Source organism: Notechis scutatus, chromosome 3 (genome assembly GCF_049901735.1).
Source record: "Notechis scutatus isolate UNSWTSFEM ecotype Mainland chromosome 3, rNotScu1.2, whole genome shotgun sequence".
Lineage (NCBI taxonomy): Eukaryota > Metazoa > Chordata > Lepidosauria > Squamata > Elapidae > Notechis > Notechis scutatus.
Genome location: NC_142011.1, coordinates 69,772,500 through 69,797,307, shown reverse-complemented (window position 1 = coordinate 69,797,307; position 24,808 = coordinate 69,772,500). Strand labels below are relative to the sequence as shown.

General features: G+C 36.4%; 1 protein-coding gene across 2 annotated transcripts in view; it reads right to left on the bottom strand.

Annotated features, from left to right (window-relative positions):
• The window catches only part of CACHD1 (cache domain containing 1), a 139,336-nt gene that overhangs the window by 29,038 nt on the left and 85,490 nt on the right, over positions 1–24,808 (bottom strand). For both annotated transcript variants that reach the window (XM_026665980.2, XM_026665981.2), the window contains exons 5-13: positions 21,081–21,207; positions 18,039–18,183; positions 16,671–16,887; positions 11,207–11,356; positions 10,767–11,000; positions 5,231–5,380; positions 4,970–5,093; positions 3,271–3,388; positions 2,437–2,605 (exon numbers count right to left, since the gene is read on the bottom strand). In XM_026665980.2, coding sequence (XP_026521765.1) covers positions 2,437–2,605; positions 3,271–3,388; positions 4,970–5,093; positions 5,231–5,380; positions 10,767–11,000; positions 11,207–11,356; positions 16,671–16,887; positions 18,039–18,183; positions 21,081–21,207 — 1,434 coding nt within the window. The remainder of the gene's footprint in view (positions 1–2,436; positions 2,606–3,270; positions 3,389–4,969; positions 5,094–5,230; positions 5,381–10,766; positions 11,001–11,206; positions 11,357–16,670; positions 16,888–18,038; positions 18,184–21,080; positions 21,208–24,808) is intronic.

The window sequence follows — 24,808 nt, the reverse complement described above, 5'->3', positions numbered from 1 at the left end:
GGGCGTGGCCAGCGTGTGACGCATCTGGCCCATGTGCTGAGAGTTTGACAGCCCTGGTCCAGAGGCACTAGGATTTTTTTAAGTGTATGCATCAACTTTCATCAATCTAGTGATATCCAGATTCTGCTCTCATAATTCTCAGTCAGCATCTGGTAGGACAGTATTGGTGTACACACTGTACAGGTAGAACTTGATTTACAGTTCATTTAGTGTCTGTTCCAACAGCAGTGAAAATGTGGCTTTGGACCATTTTTCAAAGTTATTAACTGTGCAGCATCCCCATGATCATGTGATCAAGATTCAGATGCTTGGCGACTGGTTCATATTTATCACCTTTCCTTTTTGCGACCTTCTGACAAGCAAAGTCAATGGAGAAGCCAGATTCACTTAACAATCGGGTTACTAACTTATCAACTGCAGTGATTCACCTAACAACCAGATCAAGAAAAATAGTAAAATGGGGCAAAACTCACTTAACAACTGTCTTGCTTAGCTACAGAAATTGTGGTCATAAGTCGAGGACTATCTGTATTTAATACAACATGTTGCATGGGAAAAATAAGCTGGAAATCTTTTTTCCTCACCTTCATATTGTTTACTAATTTTCCTCAGCTCTTTAAAATGGATAGCAATAATAATTACTGTACAATAACCCATTTTTTTTGTAAATAGTTTTCAAACAATGCACATTTAAGGGGATAATAGGAACTATATGATGAAAAAATCTTTTCTTTCAAAAACAACTTATTATTTCTCTAACTTTAAATTTCCTGTTACAGCATGACCTGGAGCCAACTTCTAAAGTGAATGTGCCTGGTTTCACTGTATAAATGTATTCTGATTTCTTTAAAAAAAAAAAGACAATGCTTCACTGAATTCAAAAGTTTTAAATAGTTTTTAATATCTCTGAACTTGCCAATTAAAAATATTTCAAAGTCTATTGTCTCCAGAGTTCTAGCTTCTTTTTACAAAGATTGACAGTATTAAATATTTATAGCTAGGAATAAAATCTGCATAATTCCAAAATTACTAGGATACACCATGACTGGCATGAACTTCAATGTTTTCATGTTATTGCTAATGATTTATTTGACAGCCAGGAGAATCAAGCTCAGCTTTGAAATAGTGCAACAAACACTACTCATACTCGATACATTCTGTTTTCTGGAAGGTAAGTTATGCAGCTGTCTATTTCCAAGATATATTTATTTCAAATTTTTTAAAAGCAAAGAAATAGACAATCCCAAGACATTTTATTTCACTTGTACATTTATCTGGTTTGCAACCAGGTCCATTTGGCCAGCAGTTGCTAGAATTCACTAAAATAGAGTGACTGAAAGGAAGACAAACTTGATATTGTATTAGACTCTTTGACCTTCTGGCTTAGTGTTGTTGATACTGGCTGCAAGCCAGTAATGTTTCAAGTTTTTTCTAATCCTCTCTGAAGACGCCAAGGACTGAACCTAAGGTCTTCTACATACAAAAGAATATGATCCTCCCTGTTACTCAATTATCCTTTAAGAATATTTAATTATATGCCAGAGTAAGGCAATCCTCCTGAAAACAAAGGCATGAAGTCTATAAGTCAAATAGTGGGATTAGAAGAAAACGATGTATCAAGGTAAAATGTGCATGACTAAAGTCTTATCTGTTTATTTTCATTTCTTGATGATGGGGGGAAAAATTCACTTTTCCATAGGCTTTCAACTTGACATCTCCCAGAACCTAATTCTCTGGCTCCTAAGCTCTGTAATCTTTGAGCCAGCTAGGAAGCTCAGCGATACAGTTTCTGCATTTGTCTGAATGAAATTATGAAGGTGGTTGCTGGCTAAGTATTAGGTGGAAATTTCTTCAGAGCTATGATTGGTTTGCATTGATGGTTTCCTATCCCCTGTATTAACTAGGAAACTTGGATAGATACTTCATTTATTATGTTTTAATAGTTAGCCTTTAGAGGTCTACAGGATTAGTGTCTTAAGATTGGGAGGGGGGGAGATCCCAGGATTAGTGCCCAAGCTTTGATTAAAAGGCAAAAAGATGCTTATTATATTGCACAAGTACCAAAGAGACACAAGGAACAATTGGTCTCTACAGTTAGAAGAGAGGTCAAAATGACAGTTTTTGGGTTAAGATCAATGGTAGTATTGAATATAGGTAGCATGACCTCAATTCAGGAAAGTCTAGCATTATGATGATGCTATATTTCATTTCTTTAAGCCTCTTTATGAACATTGTAATATAGTTCATACTTTTAAAAACTATCTGAAAGGTAACCTAAAAGATAGTTGGATCCCAGAATAATCTTATCCTGAAATAATTGAAATCCTACCTGAAAGAATGTCAAAAATGGATAAACAAGGGTTCTGATAACTTATCAAAGCTAGTTGAACTTTCATAAGAAAGGGTGGGACAGATTTTAGGAAAAGAAATACTTACCTAAGGTTGCCAGTTGTTTGAAATGCAGACAAGCATTGGGCTGGCCTAAGAGATCCAGACGATGATAAAGCAGTTTACTACTGGGTACAGTGTTGAGGTTTTTAAGTTGTCTAACAGGTATTTCTGGTTGTATTACAACTATACACAAAATGAAAGATGTGTCTTGAACCTAAAATATAAGCAAGCATGATTAAATAAGGAGCGCATTCTATTTCAAATTAAGAAGCAAAACTGAAAGGTTTATAAATGTTTTAATGTACAGTAAGTAAACTTTTCTGGTCTACATTTTCAAAGAACGGCACTTTCTTTAAACAGCCTTTTTCACTTGGCCTCTTTGAGAGTTGCGATTTTCCTATTTATAACAGTGTAAGTTATGTAACATTCTGGATCAATTCTCCAAATTAATCCATCCTATTAAATTTATAAAGGATTTCCATATATGTTGACTATCAAATCATGACCAACATAGGGTGAACATTCTTTTATCTGAGAATCAATTTAAATATTCAAAATTAAGATGATCAATCCTTGCAGCAACCTTTCTTCACAGAAATGCATCCTATTAATTTCTGAAGACTGAGTGACACAGCAGTCATAAACAGGCATTAAGATTAATTTTTTAAAAAATATTTATGTAGCATAGTTCTCAATATTTACTAAGATACAACTCTCAGCCACAGCAAACACTAGACTGAAATCTTGATTCTGACTGGCCCGGAGGCATGTAATAAGACTCTTATTGCTTAGAAATCTAAGAAAAAGAATGCCTGTTTTGCTGCAATTAAAAAATGCCTTCAGCTTCAATATATTATCATATCTTCAAGTGTCACTTACCATTTTCCAGGCATAACTCACATTGTAGGCATCTTTCCCAATTTCACGCAATTTGTTGACATGCCAAGACAGTGACGAATTCACGGGAACTGTAATAAGTTGACTGCCGAGGGGGAGGCTAAGTTGACAACAAATAACATCCATCAACTACTTAAAATGGGAAACCAACTCAGTACTGGTTTTTTACTTTAAAGTGAGATCACTCAGGGAAGGGCTGCATGGAATTTATTTTTAATTAAAATAGAAATAAGACTGCTTTGCTACATTCTATTTACTCTTCATACTCAGAGCCAAAATGCTGGTTTTGATCACATGAATTGGTTGCAGATGAAAAATTTCAGTGCCAATATACAGCGAATGAAACCACCAAAGCATTGGTTGGAGAAGAAATGGTAAACAGTTGGCTGCCTAGTTATACACATAGGAAAATGATACTGCCCCGTATCTGGTAGATAACTAATTCCTTCAAGGGAAAGGAAGACTCAAGAATCAAGCAGAGAGCCTCACTTCTTCATACTGTATATTTCCATAGCTGAGCTCCTTTCACATTAAAGGAGCTGGAGGAATCTGGAAAGTTGGTCCCAAAAATTAGAGCCAGCAGTTGGAGCTGGCAGAGGACATTTTTCATTTTGCAAGAGTCTACCATCTCTCTGCTGGATGAAGGGAGGCAATGGAATCCTCCCCTTCTCTTCCACCAATCCCAATGCTTGCTTGCATGTGTTACTTAACATGCAAGGCAGGAGCATAGTGTCCTCACTACACTCAAACGAATATTGAAGTTTATTGTTCTTGCCTTCTCCAGGCTTCAAGTGCCAGAAAAGACACTTGCAGCCACAATCTGCAATACACAACTGAGACAGATGGTGTCCTGATGTCTTTTTCAGCAGGGATGGAGGGAAGAGCAGGAGCCTCATTACAAAATAACAGAAGACCAAAATTTGCAAGACTCCATAATATAGCTCCGGACTATGCTGTTGAAATATCTTGACACCCTTGCTCTTCGCTTTTATAACCAATCTTTTCCATGGCAGCTCTATTCTGTGTTTGTGAAGCAGAAGTTAAAGCCAATCATGCAAGAAGCTATACAGCAGCAAGAACAGAAATGATGACTTGTTTATCATATGAGGCATTAAGGATCCCAATCTGTCTAGCATTTAGAGCAGGGGTGTCAAACTGGATTTCTTTGAAGGCTGGATCAGCATGGATGCCTCCTCCAGCACTTTACTGGTGAAAATGGGGTGGGTGGGTGCACGTGGGGGGCCTCCGCAAGCCAGTTTTTGGCCGGCAGAATGCTGCTGGAGGCGGAAAATGGGGCCTCTGTGCAGCCCATTTTTAGCTGGCAGAGTGCTGCAGGAGGCCATGGAGAACGAAAACGGGCAGCATGGGAGCCTTATGAGCCCCCCCCAATGGCCCGTTTTGGCCAGCAGAGGCACCATGGGCTGCTCCTTTGATATTTCCAAGCCGGCCCCGCGGGCCAGATTTAAGCACCCCGCAGGACAGATCCAGCCCACGGGTCTTGAGTTTGACACTCCTGATTTAGAGGAAGTTATTAGCCCAAGCTGGTTCTTGTGCCTAAAGCGGGTCTATAACTCAAGTAACTCAAAGTCTTCTGGTTTCTAGTCTGATCCTTTCACCACTACACCAAACTAGCCTTCAAGCATACACTAAGTTTATATAAAGCATCCATTCAAAATCTTACCTGAGGATATTCTGTCGAACCAGTTCAAATTTTGGAATATTCTCATAATGTATTATATCTGTGTGAAGCGGTGGTTCCAAAAGCAAGTAGGGTCTGGTAAGAGAGGGATGCATAAGCGTATACCCTAGGGGAAAAAATGGTTTTGCATACACATTATATTGATGTGACATTGGAAGGATGGTAAATATCAAATTAAATAGTTACTCCAACAATGAAATTGTATTATCTTCCCATACAATAAGAACAGAATTATTACATTACCTTTATCATCAATCAGAAATGTGTAGGAAGCCAAAGAATCTTGGTAATAGGTAACATCTTCCAAAATATAGGCTAGATTAACATCCACTCCAACAATTCCTAACAACAGATTTCCAAAGTAACATGGCTTGCTGACAGTCATTATCAGACCTGTTTAAAAACATGCAAACATCAATAATTAGCACTAGGAAATCTGGAGCATCTGTGAACAACCAGCTCATGATTCAACAGGACTTTCAAAATAACTACATATAGGCTTTTAGCTTTAACGGATGAGGAAATCCACCAATGCTTTTCATTAACATTTATTAACAATCCACCAAGATAGCACTATTTGTCATTCTTGTTTGGGACCTGCAATGAGGGGTACCCAACTTTGCAAACTTTTTGGCTGCTTCAAGGACTGAAAGGATTGGCTATGCATTTATTATATGGCACATTCACATCAAAGAAAATGAGTAAAATACAAAACATAGAATATAAAATCTGAAATCTTAACAGGGTGATTACAAAAGTATAACTAAGCATAATTTCTCCATTATAGGCTCTGTTTTGACATTCTGTCATTATGTGTTGGACTGAATATGTGAACTTGGCCATTAGAAGTAGACCTTAAAAACATATATGTAAGCTTACTGCCTAAATACTGTAACTTTTTTTTCTAAAATAATTTCTTTAATCATCTTACTTATCAATTTAATTGTAATTTTCATGCCAATTGGGATGGTGGGCCTGTAGAGATGAGGCCATGTCATGGGGCAATCGGATTTAATCCGTTCCGTCATCACATAATTACAAGTATCAACAGCAGTAAAATAAAAGTTTACATCTCTAAGCAAAAAGGGATGAAAGGAATTAAAAAGTATTTTCAAACAATTAAAAGATGGACATAATTCATTTTACAGTAAGTTGAGAAAAATCATGGTCAATGAATTCCAGTGGAAGTTGAAAACAGCCAAGAATTAGTTTGTTGTTGTTGTTTTTTTTGGGGGGGAGGAATACTGCATAAGGATTTGCATTGCAAATGAACGTTCATGTTCTCTGGACATTCCTATTATGTGTGTGTGTGTGTGTGTGTGTGTGTGTGTGTGTGTGTGTGTGTGTGTGTGTGTTTCTGAGGTTTTCGCGGGTATTTGTGTGTGGATCTTTGGTTACTCGGGTTTTCTCCCACGTAAAATTGGAAGTATCTAGGTGATGTTTCGATGAAGCCTCATTCATCATCTTCAGGCTTGTGTCTTGGCTTTGTGCTTCTCAGAGTAATGTGAGCTTGCAGCTGCTTCTTCCTTTTAACTGCTAGTGGGGTGTGACTTGATTGGGTGGGAGCCAGCAACTAAGACTAACCTGAGCACAACCAAGCCCCCACCTGAACAGAACCACCCCAGCCAATCAGAACACAGCCAACCCCCACCCAATCAGAACACAGCCAAACCCCAACCAATGAGAACACACCCCACCCAATCAGAACACAGCCAAGCCCCCACCCAATCAAGTCACACCCCCACTAGCAGTTAAAAGGAAGAAGCAGCTGCAAGCTCACATTACTCCGAGAAGCACAAAGACGAAGACACAAGCCTGAAGATGATGAATGAGACTTCATCAAAAGGTCGCCTAGATACTTCCAATTTTACGCGGGAGAATATATATATTCCCATTCCCCTCCAAAGCAACAGGGAAACTGATACTTCCCAAATGACAGCAACAATTTTGAATAATATACTGTATTATACATAAGGGTATCAGAAGAAAGGAAAATATAATAAATAATTATATGTAAATTTCTTCACCTCCCCTTCAACTCAGGTAGATCAAGACACAAGGCAGAAAGGTCTCAGACTAATCCAAGCACTCCCTGAACATATCTAGACCTGTTTAGCTTTAATAAAATTATTGCATCGCATTTCCAGTTTTTGGAAAACAAGCTGGTTCATTACATTCTTTTTGGCAAAGTAAAATCCAATCTAGCAACTGATATGGAACTCTAGAATACAAGCATGCAAATTTTTTGGAAGTTCTTGACAGTTTGACCATCAAGAATATTATTCTTGACGTCAAGAATAATATTGCCACGGTCCAGAAGGTATAAAAAAGTTTTCCAGAATATTCTTACTCATGTGTTCCTGTTGCCACATCAGAAAAATATCTATAAGCAAGCTGCCATTTCTGATGGTACTTTGGTCTTTATAGCAGAGAAACCAGATTGTACTCAGCAAATAGCAAACAGGTTTGAATGAAGTTGCATGCATCCAGAAGTGACTTCAAGAAGTGACTTATACAGCAGTGATCCCGCCTCTGTGGTCCCTGCTGTCTGCCCCAACTATCTGTATTTCCCAACTACAGCCTGCTTGCTAGCTCAGTCTCCTTCTCCCTATGTCCACAGCAAAGACTTTTGCCACTTCAGTCTCTTATTCCCAATGTTTACTGTTACTGGGTTCCACTAATGTCACACAGTTCTTCCAAGCCAGGGCAATGTCATACAACTTACACTCCCTCAAAAGATACCTCTCTCTGGAGACCACTCCCACTGCTATGAAAGATTTATTATTTAAGGATTTCAATCTCAGGATATTAGAGATCACCAGCCAGTTTGCGTGAGAAGCTATCATCAATATAGGTCTATTTTTCCATGTGGTACATACTGTACATAAAATAACTCAAATGGAATTTAACATTTCTTAAAACGTCAGTGTAAAATTGTGGAATGCAACTGTAATGATCTTATTCATTGAAAACCATACAGTCTCATGTTCTTAAATTTGAAAGTATAGGGAAAAGGTCGGCTTCTTTATTTACCAAAGTTTCAATGCCACTAAATTCCCATAGCTCTAAGTGGCTTGCAGAATGCCGCAAGCCTTAAACTACAAATAAAACAAACAAACCCATCAAGTAAGACCCCACAACCCATGACAGTGCCATCTTGTGAGGAGAGACTAAATCACCACATCCTGAAGTATCTTCAAAAAGACTTAAGACTTTACAGCTGTTTATAAATCCAATAAAACAGAGGAGACCTGGATATCGGGAAGTAAGCTGTTCCAAAGGACAAACAAGATGGCTCGCCCTCTGGGTATTCCTTGAAAGAAAGGATCCTCAGCAATCCCCCTCTTCCTGATCTCACTGGGTGGTCAGTTTCCATCTGGAGAAGCCAATCTCATAAGTATCCAAGCCCCAAGACATGAAGAGCCTTAATTATGACAATCAGCACTTTGAATGGCATCCAGGTTTAACAGGGAGATTCCTGCATTTTCTAAAGGCTTACTCAGGGATCCAAGAGTGCAAAAAGTTTGAAAAATACAGGCATACAGCCTTTGAAAGTTAAGCCTTGCAATTTAAAACTTATGTATCCTGCATTTCCAAAGTTTCAAGATGCTTTCAAACAGTATAAAAACTTCAGACATGAATAATCAATACAAAAGCATCAATAGCTCCAGAAACATTTAGCATTCCAGAAGAGAGGTGTTTTACACCTTTTCTTTAAGTTATAATAGAATGGGGATGGGAATGGGAATGGCATGGCATAGCATAGAATAGAATAACAGAGTTGGAAGGGACCTTGGAAGTCTTCTAGTCCAACCTGCTGCTCAGGCAGAAAACCCTATCCCATTTCAGACAAATGGTTGTCCAATCTCTTCTTAAAAATTTCATGTGTTGAAGCAAATCCATGATGGCACAGTGGTTAGAATGCAGGTTACTTCTGCTGTCTGCCAGCTGCCTGCAATTTGGCAGTTCGAATCTCATCAGGGTCAAGGTTGACTTAGCCTTCCATCCTTCCAAGGTTGGTAAAATGAGGACCCAGATTGTTGGGGGCAATATGCTGACTTTGTAAACCGCTTAAGGAGGGCTGTAAAGCATTGTGAAGCAGTATATAAGTCTAAGTGCTGTTGCTATTCACAACTTCTAGAGGCAAGTCGTTCCACCTATTAATTGTTCTAACTGTCAGGAAATTTCTCCTTAGTTCTAAGTTGCTTCTCTCCTTGATTAGTTTCCATCCATTGCTTCCTGTCCTGCCCTCAGCTTTGGAGAATAGCTTGACTCCCTCTTCTTTTTGACAGCACCTGACATATTGGAACACTGCTATAATGTCACCCATAGCCTTTCTTTTCATTAAGCTAGACATACCCAATTCCAGCAACTGTTCTTTATATGTTTTAGCTTCTTTGTTGCTCTTCTATACACTCTTTTTAGATCTCTTTCTATCTTTTTTACATTGGCAACCAAAACTGGATGCAGCATTCCAAGTGGGGTCTTACCAAGGCATTATAAAGCTGAAGCAATCTCACCATCATTACACCGAGTATTGTACAACTTTGATAAAACTAAGATATAGGCTTTCCTCTCTGGTCATTTTCAAGAGAAATGAAAATGACATTGTTAAAATCAAATTTAACAATGACACATAGAAAAGGGACCACATTTATCTAAACTCCAAACTATGAAGTACATTAAAACACATAATATTGCTGATGATTGACTGGGCATGTTCCTAAATTCTATTAACTGTTAAAAGTCAAGAGGCAATGATGGAAGCAGAAATGATTTTAACTTTCTTGTGTGCTATATATTCTTGATCTGGATCTGGAGCACTTCTGACTTACTTTTGAATAATGCATGATTACACAGCTACATACTACAAATTTAATGCAGCATGTAGTTTGACTTTAAGCTATCCCCATGGTGTCATCAAATATAAAGTGATAGTAGTCTGTACTAGAAGTGATAAAAGTGTGACTAAGAATAATGTTAAGCTTAACTTTTTTTAAAAAAAATAGGGATAGTTTTACATGTCAGTTAAAAGTTCGTAAAAGATGTTCCCACCCATTGTCAATTAATCAGAAACTTGTAGCAATCTGAGCCTCATATATGTTTACCGCAAGAAAAATTATACGATTTTGGGAGCTGAACTTCTTTCCGATCTGAACTCATCTGATTTGAACTGCCTAATAGATTAAGAACCAAAGTGACTATTTTTGGGTTGTGACTGATAACCTCTAATAGTAAAAGTTTAGATAACTCTGAGCACCATATTAAAAAAAAAACATCAATGAAGAATTCCAAAGGAATACAAGCTCAGCACTAGGCTTAATTTCATGGCTACATTTTGAGTAAAATCATCCAGCAGCAAAATCCAGTTCCAATTTTAAACATTCAAGTCCTGTTATTAGAACCTCCTTATTTTGAACTAAGAAGATGCCCCAAATAATTTAATTTTAATCCTAAGAAAATATGTAGTCCTCTATAAACTTGTCCTGGTGAAAACTGCCTTTCGTGACATAATTTATATTCAACAAAGGTATAATTTACAATATAATTATGTGCATGTCAGCATCAGCTAGTTAGATAGCTAGGTTTTGGGGGGGAAATGGATCAAAACAGAGAATTTCATTTTTGACACAAATACAAAATACAGATGTCTTTGACATGTCACAATACCCTAATAGGCCTCTTATATGACTTTGTTTTATTGTAGTACCATTATGAATGCTTGTAACTCATGATACTATATGTGCTTTTTCATTGTTTTTTTAAAGGAAGCTCTTACCATCTCCCATTTCATCAGAAAAGGGTAAACTGAAGACTGCTTCATCAATCATATGGTTTGGGAGATTTGTATAAAACCGTCCAACAGTTGTTTCCAAATTGCTCAGCTGGTTCAGAACCATCATACTGCCCTTAGTTACAGGAAAAGCTGTTCGATCTGGGACTCCGTACTTTGCTGAGTTTTGTTCTGCTAGATCTCGAAGAAAGGCTAATTCTTTTAAGCCTGTTACACCCTCTGCAACAATAGACATTGCACATAAACAGAGAGAAAAATTAAAGCACCTAGTTTAGGAAACAATATTGAGAACTCTCAAACAGTGGAAATTATAAACTAGTCATAATACAACTTGATACATATATGAAAAAAAAATTATGCTTTCTGGAAATTCAAAATACTGAATATACAACTGAAAGATGCTTAATATTCCAAACATATCTTACCATTCATGAGAGCATAAGTAAGGATCATTACAGAGTTGTTAAGCAAACTATTTTCTTCATTGATGACACGAAGAGTAGTCTTTTTACTATCTTCGGATGAATCCCTTGATGTTATTCCAGCTGATAAGTAAATTATGACTGTATCTGTGTCTACGAAATACAAGAAGAGACCAGATATGCATATAATCTAACATACTAGGAAGTATTTGCAATAGTAGATTCTCAATGTTAAAATTATGCTTGTAATAAGTGGACTAGATTTCTCATTGTCTTTAAAATACTCAAAGTTCTACTCCATCTAATGTCTCTAATTTTGGCATCCAATAAAAGCCAATGGTGGCCAAATTTCACCACCAAATTAGAAATAAGATAGTTATTCAAGGTTACCTATAAAAGACTGCTACGTGTATATATATTCCAAAGAGTGTTATACATCTTCTAAAATAAAGATATACCATCTTTTATTAACAATTCATTTCCATTTTTAGGCCAGAGCATTAAGAGCAGATCAAAAACAGACTGTGTTCTCATCTTCTGCTTTTGATATAAAAAGACCACATTTCTATTTTACTTACTTTACACATGCATTTACTTTGACCCTTTGACTGAAAAACCAGGAAATATTAATAGAGGTTAGAAGCTTTGCATGTTTTTTAAACCACCCTTTTCAATGCAATACCTTTGGGGGTGGGGAAACATTGTCAACAAATCACTTTTGGATAAATTTAAGAATGTTTTTTGATGGTGATGAATTATCACATTTATATGCCACCCAACTCCTAGAGTCTGGGTGGTTTATAATGTTTAAAACATTAAAAAAATAGAGTATAATAGATAACATACAAAAATAGCATAAGACAAAGGGACAATAGTGGCAGAGGGGAACAGATGGGAAGAAAGGGGCATCAATCAAAAGAAGGGGTGTCAATTGGCTTCTGGTTTAAGAGTTTCTTCGCGGACAGACCGAAACCACGATCGTGCACGGTTTCAATCCGTGCTCGCCGCTGGAGCGCCCCGAGCCAGCTGGTTTTGGGGCTAAGCCACCCTGTAGAGGTGGTGAAGAGGGGGGAGACTGCCAGCAGGGTTGAGGAGAGCCGTATCTCTCCTCCTCAGCTGGCCATTACTCCCTTTCCTGAAGGCGGTTGCAGCGGTAGTCAGAAATGGCCACCACAAAGAAGAACTCGACCGGAAAAGAATGTGCAGGAGGAAGATAAGAAGAGAAAGTTTTGGCTGACCGGGTTGAACTGGAAAAGTAACAACTAAGGTACCCTGGAATTTAAACTAAAAAAAAAGTAACATTGTCCCCAAAGAAGATTCTGAAGCAGCGAAGGAGAGAGAAAAGGGAAAGGATTTGGTTTTTTTTTCTTCTCTCCCTTTCCCTATACTGACAGCTAAGAGATCTAAATAAGAAATTGGAAAAAAAAATCCACTTTGACATCAATAGGTATTTAAGCTGAAAATAAAATGTCAAAGGGATAATAAAGATTTCTGGATACTTTTAAAAGCAGGAAAGGAGAGAAAAAGAATAAAAGGGCAGGATCTGGAAAAAAAGGGAGGAGACTGCCTGGAATTAAAAGGATTTTACAGTAAAACTACAACAAGACTTCTAAAATATACATTTTAACTGAAACTTGGCTACAAAATAGTAGAACCCCAGGAAGAGAAAGTGGAAAAAAGAAGCATGAAGAAAGCTTGGGAGTATTTGGATTACTTGGTGATCTCTGGATTATTGCATTTGAATGACTAAAATCAATTGGGTGGTTGTTTAAAAGTGTTTTAAAATGGCACTACTTTTAGATGAAGTGAAAATGGAACTTAAAAAGTACAAAGAAGATGCACAAGAAGGGAGAGGTTATTTTGGCTTCGTATTTCAATTCTTAGAAATGGAGATCTCGAACTATGAGAAACAACAAGAAATGCCTGCAGAACAAGAAGACTGGGACAAAGAAGAAGCCATCTTTAATAAACAAGTAATTTTATGTGGGGGCGGAAAAGGGAAAGGGGGGAAAGAGAATGAAAAGTTTAAGATTTGAAAAAACAACCAAGAAAAGGAATAATAACTTGAAAAATAAGTATAATATTAGAAAGCAACAGAAGAGAGGAATACAGAAGAGAAAATTAGAACTAGAGAGACAAGGGGGTAAAAAGGGGAGGAAGAAGAAGAGAGGGAAGAAGGAAAGGAAAAGAAGTTATAAAGAACAAAAACAAGATATGGAGAAACAGGGCCTATTTCGAGATAATGGGTGAAAATTTAATTGAAAAAGGGATTCTGCAAAGGTACACAAGATAGTATTGTTATATGAGAAATATAAATAATTTTAGAAAATATGAAACAATGTATGATTAAAATGGATAAAATAGTTATTGTAATCTAATGAAATGTTTGTTAATAAATAAATGAAATAAAATGAATGAGAGACTTGAATTAGGAAAGGATAGGAACATTTTAATTATTTAATGTTTTATAAAATATAAGGGAAGAGAAATAGGGGAAAAAATTAATTACGGAAACCTTATAAGTGTTCCCAAGGAAGTACGATATTTAATTGAAAAGTAATGTTAAAGATGTTAAGACTTTAATGAATATTAATGATAGAAGTGAATTGGAATGGAATGAGTGTTTTAATTACATATATTTATAATCACTTTTTAAGAATATAGTGTGTATTTTAAGAATGTACCAAGCAGAATTTGATTGGAAGTTATGTATTATATTGAATGTTATAATCTCAAGGTATATATTGAAGCTTAAATAAGAGTTGAATGGATAAAATTAAAAGATATAAAGGTGTCATACTCCAATTAGTAACAACAAGAGAAAATTTGTTTAATGAGAAAAGAAAATATGAAATTGAAACAGGACAGACAAAAGTATAAATATAATGATTTGAATTGATATGAGATAATTAAAATAAAATTGAGAAAATTAAGACAGGAGAAAAACTATGTAGAAAATGTAAAACAGTAATAAGATATGGAATAGAACATAAAAAGTGAGTATGAAATTGAGTTTGTGTCTGTATGAAGAAGTGTAACCCGGGACCATGCTATTTTCAAAAAAAGATGTTTTATTTGTATTTTTTTGTGAAAACCCAAATAAAATTTTCAAAAAAAAAAAAAGAAAGAAGGGGGGGGGCGTCAATTGTCCTCTTCAAAGACCTGGGTGAAATATCCTAGGAAGTGGAAGTTCTTCAAAATTTGGGAGCAACCTCATTCTAGAGGACAGGTGTTGCTATATACTTCTAGGATCCTGATAGGTAGCATTGTTTAATTGATGGAACCCAGAGCGTGCCAAGCCTTGCAGATTGAACCACTAAGTAGCATTTCTAAGGCTTCCTTACAATCATTAATCAACAGCTCATGGAAAAACATTCAGTAAGTCAGTGCCTAAAGAACAAGCCATTAAGGGAATATAACTGTCATCAAATAGGACACTAAACACTACTATTGTTAATAGTCCCCTCTTTATAAATTTGATAACCAACTCTCAAAAGCTGTTCTTTTTGTTGCAATTATATATGTCTTAATTTATATTACACATGTACTAAATTAGAATTTGGCATATTTTAGTGCAGGGCTAACAAACTTGTGGTCTGAGGGCCAGAATTGTCATGTGCTGCCATGTTTAGCGAAGGGGGAAAAAGTCACGATACATTTCATGATGACGCCATGATGATGCGAGTTCGACACCCCTGCTTTAGTATTTTCAACCTCCCAACATTTATTTTCTACCATCAGCCAAATATATTCCAGCCTATTGTCTGTTTTTTTTCTCTTGATTTACTGAATTACAATATAAGTCGCATTCTGGTAATAATTTTGAAAGTCTCATGATGTTCCTAGAATTAAAGGAAATTAAGGAGCTAAATTAATTCAATGATGCCCGTTTTTAATAGTTGAAAGACATTAAAAATGCAATACTTCATCTTATTTCTTGAGCTAGGTGTTCCACAACAATATTTTGCATCATAAATCTCCCTCCATTCAGAAGATTTGATGACGTGCATGTTGAGCGTGCTGAGAAAGCATGATGGATGTTAAAAACATCACAATATTTTTAATACAAGCATATTTATATTAGATATCACAACAATCAAGAAGATAGTTTATAAAAAATGAAAGCTCTTTGGCAATGACCAAGCAGTATAGTTCATCAGTACTATACTGAGTACTCAGTACTTTACTACACAGTGTAGTTCCTCAGTAGTTTATGCTAAACTATTGTAAAACTATTGTTTTACAATAGTTAAACTATTACAATAGCTAAACTATTGTAGTTTATGCTAAACTACAATAACTCCTATGTAAAATAAGGGGAGATACTTCCAGAGTGCATGTGTGTGTACATAATTGTTATATATTTGTTATAAAAATAATAAAAATCTAGTCAGAAGAAAAGAGAGTTGAATATCATGAAACTTCAGATCTCAAATCAACCGACTTTTGTACGCAATGGATCACTTTTTCACATTGTGAAAAATGTAATCATTATTGCTAATGATACCAAATGCTGTAACAGTCTACTTTCATTATCTCTAACTGGCATTCAGAAATACATACACATCTTCTGGCTTAATCTTATACAAAATTTTGTTATACAGCTTTAATCAGTCAATGTGACAGTCCAGCATAACTATAACATTTAAGAAAGCTGGTTAGAATGCAGTATCACAGGCAAACTCTACCTACAGCCAGGAGTTCAATCCTAACCAGTTCAGAATTTGATTCATGGGCAACACTGACTGTTCTAGAATTGAGAATTCCAGAATATATTACTTTTGTTCTTCTGATCATATTGATCTAGTTGTTTCAGCGGTTCATCAGACAGTTCCCAGAAATTAACCTATCTTCTGGAAACCTACCAGGCCATCCTGGAGTAGCTAAATCAATATATTACAGAAAAGAAAAGGGATTACTACTGGAATTCTTCAAGATGCATTGATGAGGCCCACTGCTAAGCTTTATGTTGGAACTACATTTTATTCATCCACATTATTCTTTAGACATGTGGTCTTTGCACAACTTTAAATATTAATTAGTATAACTAAACTTGGATTATCTCAAAAAACTAGGCAAGGTTGTCCATTATTAGTACTTGGATGGAAGGCTACTAGGATAGACCAAGACTGTATGTTTAGGGAGAAAAACACCCTGGAAAAATGGAACCACAAACAACTTCCATAATATATCATCATATTGTATTTCTGTATTAATAATAGTATCCTGTAATCATTAAGGGATGAGAAATGATACAGAAAGATTAGTACATGATAACAATACAATAAATGAAGTTTCTTTGGGTTGTTGTATAGACTAAGCTAAAAACAAAAACATTTACAGGTAATATTTGTAGAACTTAAGACATTCTCTTCTCCTCTGCCCTGTTAAAAAGAAAAATCCAAATCCAAAAAGGAACAAAAAGGTTAGGAACAAAGATATTAATTTTGTGTAACAATATACTTACTCGCTTGAAGTTTAGTGCTATTATTTGTATTTCGCATCAACTGAAATGCTTTCTGAAAGCCTGCTGCATGCTGGGTAGGGCTGTCAGATGATTTGATATTGCTAACAAAGGTGGACATTTTCCTTTTTGTCTCACTGGTAGCAGGAGACAGAAATGTCTTGTAGCACTGATCCAAAGAACAAGTTCTTACTGTGTCTGCCACAGTTAACACAGAAATCTGAAGAAGGATAAAAGAAAATCACCTTCTGTTTAGAGTTGCCTTTTTTTACATTGTACTATAATAACAATAGAAAGGTCTATTTGATTTTAAAATTCAATTATTGAATCAAAACTAAAGGCATGTATCTGTAAAACTTAATGATGGGTAATTTATGAAAAATCACATTTTTAATTTGTCAGTGAAGTATTTCTTGTGTAAAATGTTTGCAATAATAATCAGAAACTGTCATTGAACTTTCAGAAACCTAGGAATGAAAACATAGAGCAAACAGCAGATTGTTTTAGGGAACAGATTATTTTAGGGAACAGGAACAAGTGAGGAGCCTACATTTTATGAGACCCTTGAATGAAATTCAAAGCAACCATCCTTTTTCTAGTACTTGCTCATGAAAAAAATAAATCAATCTTTTTCTCCAGAATGTGTAGCAAGTGGCTACATTCCATACTAAAATACATACACATTCCATACTAAAAGTCTCCTCCAATACCGTTTCCAAAATTCAGAATGAAAAGGGTGAAAGCTGCCTCATCTTATTTTTTTAGTCATCTTCTTCTCTGAGATAACCAGATTATGTTTAAATCCATTCAGTTTTTCCCTTGCCATATTTGAAGCTTGAGAAACAGAGTGAGGGGAGCCACTAGTACTGGTTCCTGGATAGCCTTTGAGCACTTCCTTAGCAAAGTAAGGAATTTTAATTAATTAATTGAGTAATCTTTAAGCTTATGTGATAACAGTTGAGTGAAGAGGCAAATCACTTGCCACTTCTAAAGTCCCTTGGGTTAAGGATTTTCAGATCATATGCTTACTTTTTCCGTATTTGATCTCACCTGCTAGTTTCTATTTTTCTTTCCCACTGATAATAAAGGGGTAGGCATTCTTTATGCCAAATTGAGACTGGCATAAATACACCCTACAGCTTCATAAGGCAATGGAGATAGGCTGATTCCTGCCCCTTCTCTCTGAATATCTGGGTTTTCAAGCAGAGGACAGGGTACTTTACACCTTGTGTGGGCAATTATATTCATCATATGATTCATCACAATTCCCCCATTTCCAAAGTTGCTCTTTCTCCCAATACTTTGGGAGAGATTAGGCAAACATCTGAAGGATCAAAACTAAGTTCTGACTTATCATTCTAGTTAACTCACCTTATCATGTTCATCTATTGAGTTCAGAATAACTTGGGCTGCATCTTTAGCAATCTGCAGTTGTGTTTCTGTAACTGAAGCTCCATGATCGATAATGACAGCTACATGCTTAGACTGAGGTCTAACTGTAGAGACGTAGACAGGCCTAAAAATAGAAGTTATAGGATGCTGTGTTTTATACTCAGTTACAGAATTGCAACAGAACAAACTCAGTAAGTTTCTTTCATTGTCCAAAGCCATTATTTGAATTAATTGTGTGTTAAACTTATGTTTATGGATTTATTTTGGTTTCAGCAAATTGCAAACCAGCTTGTTTTCCAGAACATCTCATTTCCAAAAGCTACAATAATAGTGAGATATCCAGATTTGTGGGAAGATAAAAATGGTGAAGAATTCAAATATTAGAAGACAATGTTCTGACTAGAATTAGCTGAACAGCAAATTGACTGACATGCCAACAGTGCAAGCCTGTTTTTTTTTTTTACTCAGAAGTAAAGCTATAAAATCTCTGTAGCTCAGGATTGAAATAAGGAGTCCTTGGTGTTCTCTTAGCTTGGTTGTTTTCTTGGAGATGTTTCCTTACTGAAACTAGGTAATATCAGCAGGGGTGGGCTTCACAAATTTTAGGAACGGGTTCTCTGCTTGGTTTCTGGGTGGGCGTGGCCACGGTGGGCATGGCCTAGTTGGCCTCCTGCACCACTGTGTGGGGGAGCATTTTTGCCCTCCCCGGGCTCCGGAGGCTTTTCTCGAGCCTCTGGAAAGGCAAAAACAGCCTCCCCGGGCTCCAGAGGCTCTCTGGAAGCCAGAAACGGGCCAATTTCCAGCCTTCACAAACTTCTGGGCAGCCCGTTTTTTGACCTCCCTGAGCCTCTGTGCACGCTCTGCACTTACCTGCATTCAAAACGGGCCGCGTGGGGACTCCTGAGAGGGGTGAGGTAGTGTGGGTGGGGCCAGCTAGGAGTGGGATTTGGGGATTCTCCGAACTGCATAGAATCTTATCTAGGGGCTCTCGCGAACCCCAGCAGCCCACCCCTGAATATCAGTACTAGTGATGATGATATTATCTAATTTGGGTAATGAAACCTCTGCAAGAAAACAACCAAGCTCAGAGACCATCAAGGACCTCTCATTAAATCTCTGGGAATTTTAAATAACTAAAAAAATGTGTTTCCTGTTCTCCACTCTCAAAACTGGAAATGTTGGAAGTAAAATATGGCCATTTTTTTAAAAGCATTCTTTGTAAATAGTTACTTTGTTACTTCACAGCATGTATGATATTTGATAATTAAACCATTATTAATTTTCAGTTTTTATTTGAAGCAGAGTTACATCTTGCTGAACCTCAAGGGATATAGCATGCCTATGCTTTGCATGCTCAAGGGATGCAGGCAAAAAAATTAACCTGAAAAAAGAAGAAACAATTGGCACTGCAGATATCACAAAAGATGATTTTCTTCAGATACAGAATGCATTAATTCTTCTAGGAAAAAAGCCAAGGAGGAAAAGGGAGGGTGAAAATGCATGCGTTTTTACCAGGAAATCCCAACCAGTCTAATTTTTAAAAAATCCTAAGCACTAGTTTCCAGTTTTTACTTCTTTATTTTTATGATTTTATAACCTTCATAGTAGGAGTTACGAAAACTGAAGTTTCACCTGCAATCAAACAAGTGTCTCTATCTTTTCACATTTTAGTTTATTTCTAATTTGTGTATTTACAAATACAGAACAATCATATGTTGCCAATTTTATCGTTTAAAAAAGAAAATGTATTTTTCTCCCAAAAGTTGGCCTTCATATTTTTACTCAGAATCATATTATATTTTATCCTTTTATTTCTATGTAAGTAGGTATCATATAGATACTATCTATAATCTGTCACCTCAGCCCTTAATCCAACTACACCGGAACGAGTTATACTGATTATCTTAATACAGCCTTTAGTATTCTTTAATGCTAGTACAAGTACAACTAATTATAGTGTTTGCCCATTAATAATATTTTTTAAAAAAATAATCATTCATAAAATAGAATTGTAAGATATCCCTGATATGTAGCTATGTCATCTGATGCACTGATTCCAAATTAGGAAAATAAATTAATGCAATCTAATACAATTGCTGGCATATTAAAATACTATGCAAGAAGTGTACAATTGTATTGCTGCATTAGGCTTAAGGGTTTTTTTTCCCCATCATGAATAAAGGTATAATGTCAAGGCCAACTTTTCTATTAATAATATGGAATGTAATTCATATAGGATGTGCTGTGCAAGTGTTTTTTATCTGTGTAAAATACTTTTGAAAAAATTGTTACTTTTTTTAAAAAGCAAAAAATGTTTAACATACCATACAGAAAAAGAGAACAGTTGCCATTTATTTTCTCCTGGATTGGGAAAGCTAAAAGAGACCACTGGTGATCTTTGTTTATTGGCCACTAATTCAATAACCTTTCAAAACTTGCCAACATCACTGAACACAGGGTACTTGAAGTTCCAGCCACTGTACTACTTCCATGGTCAGGTCATTGTGATCTGTTTGCCCAGCAACTAGTCCGGATTTCTGAGCATGGCATACCCCATGGACACATGATCATTATCTGTGATCCTTGCTGCCATCTTCTCACAAACAAAAAAAATGGGGAAGCTGGCAGAAACTCAGGAATCACATCCCCATGAGGTCCTCAATGAACAACCCATCCTGTTCTCACTTAATGACTTTAAAACCGGGATTGCCAGAATTGCAGTTGCCAAGTGGAATGGTCAAATGACATGATGCTTTATGAATGCTTCACTTAGAGACAAGAAATTACAGGCCTAATTACTGTTGTTAAGTGAAGGCTACCTGTAATGTTAATGGATATAATTTTTTAAAAATCTGTGTTTTTTTAAATTGAGAGATGATGGAAGGCTACACTCTGAATGAGTTCATTATGCTAATCTTGTCATTTGACATGCCTGGAATCTAAATTCTCCACTGGAATGACATTACTAATAAAAGTATTTTTATCTCCAAAATGCTTATACTGAATTCATCAAAAACATACCTGCTGCGGTGTTCATAATTGCCTTTACATCGGAATTTGTGAGCTGGAAACACGGTAAAAATACCTTCTTCTGAACTAAAATACTGCCATTTGATTCCAGGATTTGATTTCAAATTGTCGGCAAGGACTATTAAAAATATAATAAAACAGAAAAGAAATTAACAGTATTACAAGGAAAGGAAAAAAATAACCTTAAATGTTATTTGATTAAAAGTTTTCTTATTATAGCACCAGGCTGTCTGAAATGATGCCACCTCTAGATAACTTTCATAAGGAACGTACTGTATGTAAAAGCCCAATTGCCATTAACCATAAGCCTACTTTATTTTCATGGGTTTAATAATATTTTAATGTGTTTAATAGTGTTGCCCTCATTAAAATCAGTGCATAGCTCCTACTGTTATTATTTTCAGCAAATATTATGGTCCAGAGGCTACATTCAAATCTGCAAGACACAATACTGAGATAAACCAACAAATCTGGAAATTATCCTATGAAATAAAGAAGATCAGGGACTTTCTTGGAGGAAAATTTTTGATATACTGTATCTCAGATTTTATACCATTATAACAGAACATGTATTTTAAAATAACAGGGAGATAATATTATGCTAATATGTGAAGCATAGGAACTTTACAAACCTTTATGAGAAAAAACAAAACACATTCTCTCTCTCTCTCTCTCTCTCTCTCTCTCTCTCACACACACACACACACACACACACACACACACACACACACACACACACACAGGAAATTAAATTCCTGCTGCTGAACTAGAATTAAAATGTTCCTCCAAAGAGCGGTTATATCATCCGCTCTTATTTCAGTGCTGCTATTATAGAATTCAATTTGCTGTAATACTAACGAGCAGACAGTTGTAAGGGAAATGGATTTGGTTGAGTTAAAAAGGAACAAGGAAGCTCTCCAGTCAAGACTATTTTAGAAATGGTTGAGGAACAGTAAAATGCTGGTGACCTCTGCAGCTCATACAGCCCTTGATCCGTCCATGCTGACAGTTACACATTTTTCTTCCTATGGCTGTGTAGATACTGATCACTTCATAGTCAGCCTTTCCAAAAGACAACTTGGTGTCTTGCTACTGAAAGAAGAGGGCAAAGTAAGGAACCTAATAAGCAAGTGGCTAATTATCAGCAGGCTTAAGGAGAGTTCTTCACAGATAGCAGAAAGGAAGGCCTTCTAATCCCATCATTTCATTCTAAAGTATACAGCCTTTTCCCCAGCAGCCCTGGGTTCAAGAGTTGATATTGGCTGGAAAATAAGTTGTTTGAGGGAGAATGAGGGAATAAATTCTGTTTGAGACCCTAATGCAGGGCTGTCAAAACTTCCGGCATGGGCTGGATACGTCATGTGCTGGCCATGCCCACACCTGGTTTAGCGAAGGGGGAAAAAAGTTCTGATACATCATAGGATGCTATCATGACGTGATGTTGACACCCCTGCCCTAATGGTTAACTTCTTACTTCTGCAGAAAGAATACTCTAGTTGAGATGGTAGGAATATATCCTCATATTTCCACTTGCTCCATCTCATACATCTCACAGATCATACCTATGCTAGTTTACTAAATGATAAAAATGGAACTCTTTTGTAAACAACATTAAATGTACATTAAAGAGTAGGTAATAATTCAAATCTATGTTCAAACCATATTTATATTATATCAAGTTTCTTATTCATTTCTCACTTTTGTCACATTCCCATTTTAAATAGTTAGGTTTCTTCTTTTCCGCAAGTATAACTCTTTCTCCAGGTGTCAAAAATCCATTAGAAACAGACGACTTCTTTATATTTTCCACTAGAATAATTCCCACAAGGAGAAGATTTGGGTTTCCTTTGCTGAAATGAAAGGGGAATGTAGCTCTAGAAATTGGCTTTCTGGCATGTTTTAAGGTTTGAATTTTAGCTTCAAATTAACTGCACCTATTAAATATCATTCTTAAACAGAAAGATAAAAATGATGTTAGATATGATGAAGTTTTCTTCGCCTTTCATGTAAAATCACATATTGCACACTTGGGACAATGTTATTCTCATCTTACAATTACAAAGTTAGGTACAGAAAAAATGTAGAGTAATTTATCCAAGGAACTAAAGCAACAAAGCAAGTAATATAAGCTTTAGGGAATTTCATCCTAAACTGAAGTTCAGGTTACTTGCTCATTCTCACTTATTTTCTAAATTCTTAATTATTCAAACAGAACCTTTTCAAGGTTTGGTTTTTAATTTATTGAGTGAGACATGATTTTAGTTGATATTTGAGCCTGGATGAGACACAGCTGTTGGATACATTTTGCCACTTAAATACCAGCTTTATTCGTGTTTATTTAGTCTTTCTTAGACTGAATGATAATAAAAGAAAAACAAATTAGGTTTACAAACAGAATTCCTATATGCTCAGTACATCTAGGGTTAAAACAAACTATTGATCCCCAAAGTAATAATGTTTAATAGGTGTTTTTAAAAAAAGTCTGCTAAAGGGGCCTTTAAACGCTGACTTCTAAAAAAAGAACTCCCAAATATTTAAAGTAGTGACTAAAAAAGAAAATCGCAAAGACCTTGATTTAGATACACACACATATGTTTAGACTCCGGCAGGTCTAAAAGTAGTGATTACACCAAAGATTCTCACACAATTCAGTATTATGCCTTTTTAGGCATCTCAGTATCCCATCTCAGTATCCATTAAATCCATATGCTTTTTTGAACAAACATTAAAGTATTCATTGGGACTTCACCTCCCACCTTCTCAGTAGTCTGCCACCAGTCTTCCCACAACACAAAATCTGATCTTCCTGCACATCCACCAATTTTCTCAGTGCCTTCCCATCAGTCCAAGGTCTTCCTGCACACCCATCTATCTTCACAGCACCTTCCCTCCCTCCTACCCTTCAGCCAGCTCAACCTCAGTAATCTTTCACGCCCATGAGATCATCATTCTAAAATTGCCAGTTCTTTTGTGCTAATGGTTTTTCTAAAATTTTCGTATCATCCCACTCCTCTTTGGAATTACCAGAAGCCAGGTGTTCTCTCAAAGATGACGATTATGATCTGATGATCTGATAGTAAATGCCAAGAGACTGCAGTTATCTGAGATAAAGAATACATAACCACTTCTCCATTATATCATTTCAGCAGAAAGCAGTACCCACAAAACTAAACTTTGTAGTTAGTTAAACTTATGATTGTTTTATTAGAGCATGTACTGTCTGCTTATATATTTCTGCACATTCCCTATGCCAAGCCTGCTAATAAAGGAAACATAGTTTATTTTATGTTTCTACAGCAGGTTAACTACAACTGGAGTAACAGTACTTCTGCTGCAACTTAGTGGAACTACTTAGGGTAGAGATGGGGAACAATGGCCCCTTTATGACTTGTGGACTTCAACTCCCAGAATTCCTGAGCCAGCCAGCTCAGGAATTCTGAGAGTAGAAGTCCACAAGTCATAAAAGCGACATAGTTCCCCACCCCTGACTGAGTGGAACTGCAGCCAGCTAGCTCATTTTCGACGCTTAGCTACTTTACTCTTTATGTTAGAGATGTCCAACATCGGCAACTTTAAGATCTGTGGACCAACTCCCCAAATCCCCAAGTCAGAATGCCTGCCTGAGGAATCCTGGGAAATGAAGGTCTTAAAATTGCCAACGTTAGCGCCCCCCCCCCCCGCTTTATGTCATCAGAGAACACACAGGATGAGAGAATTAA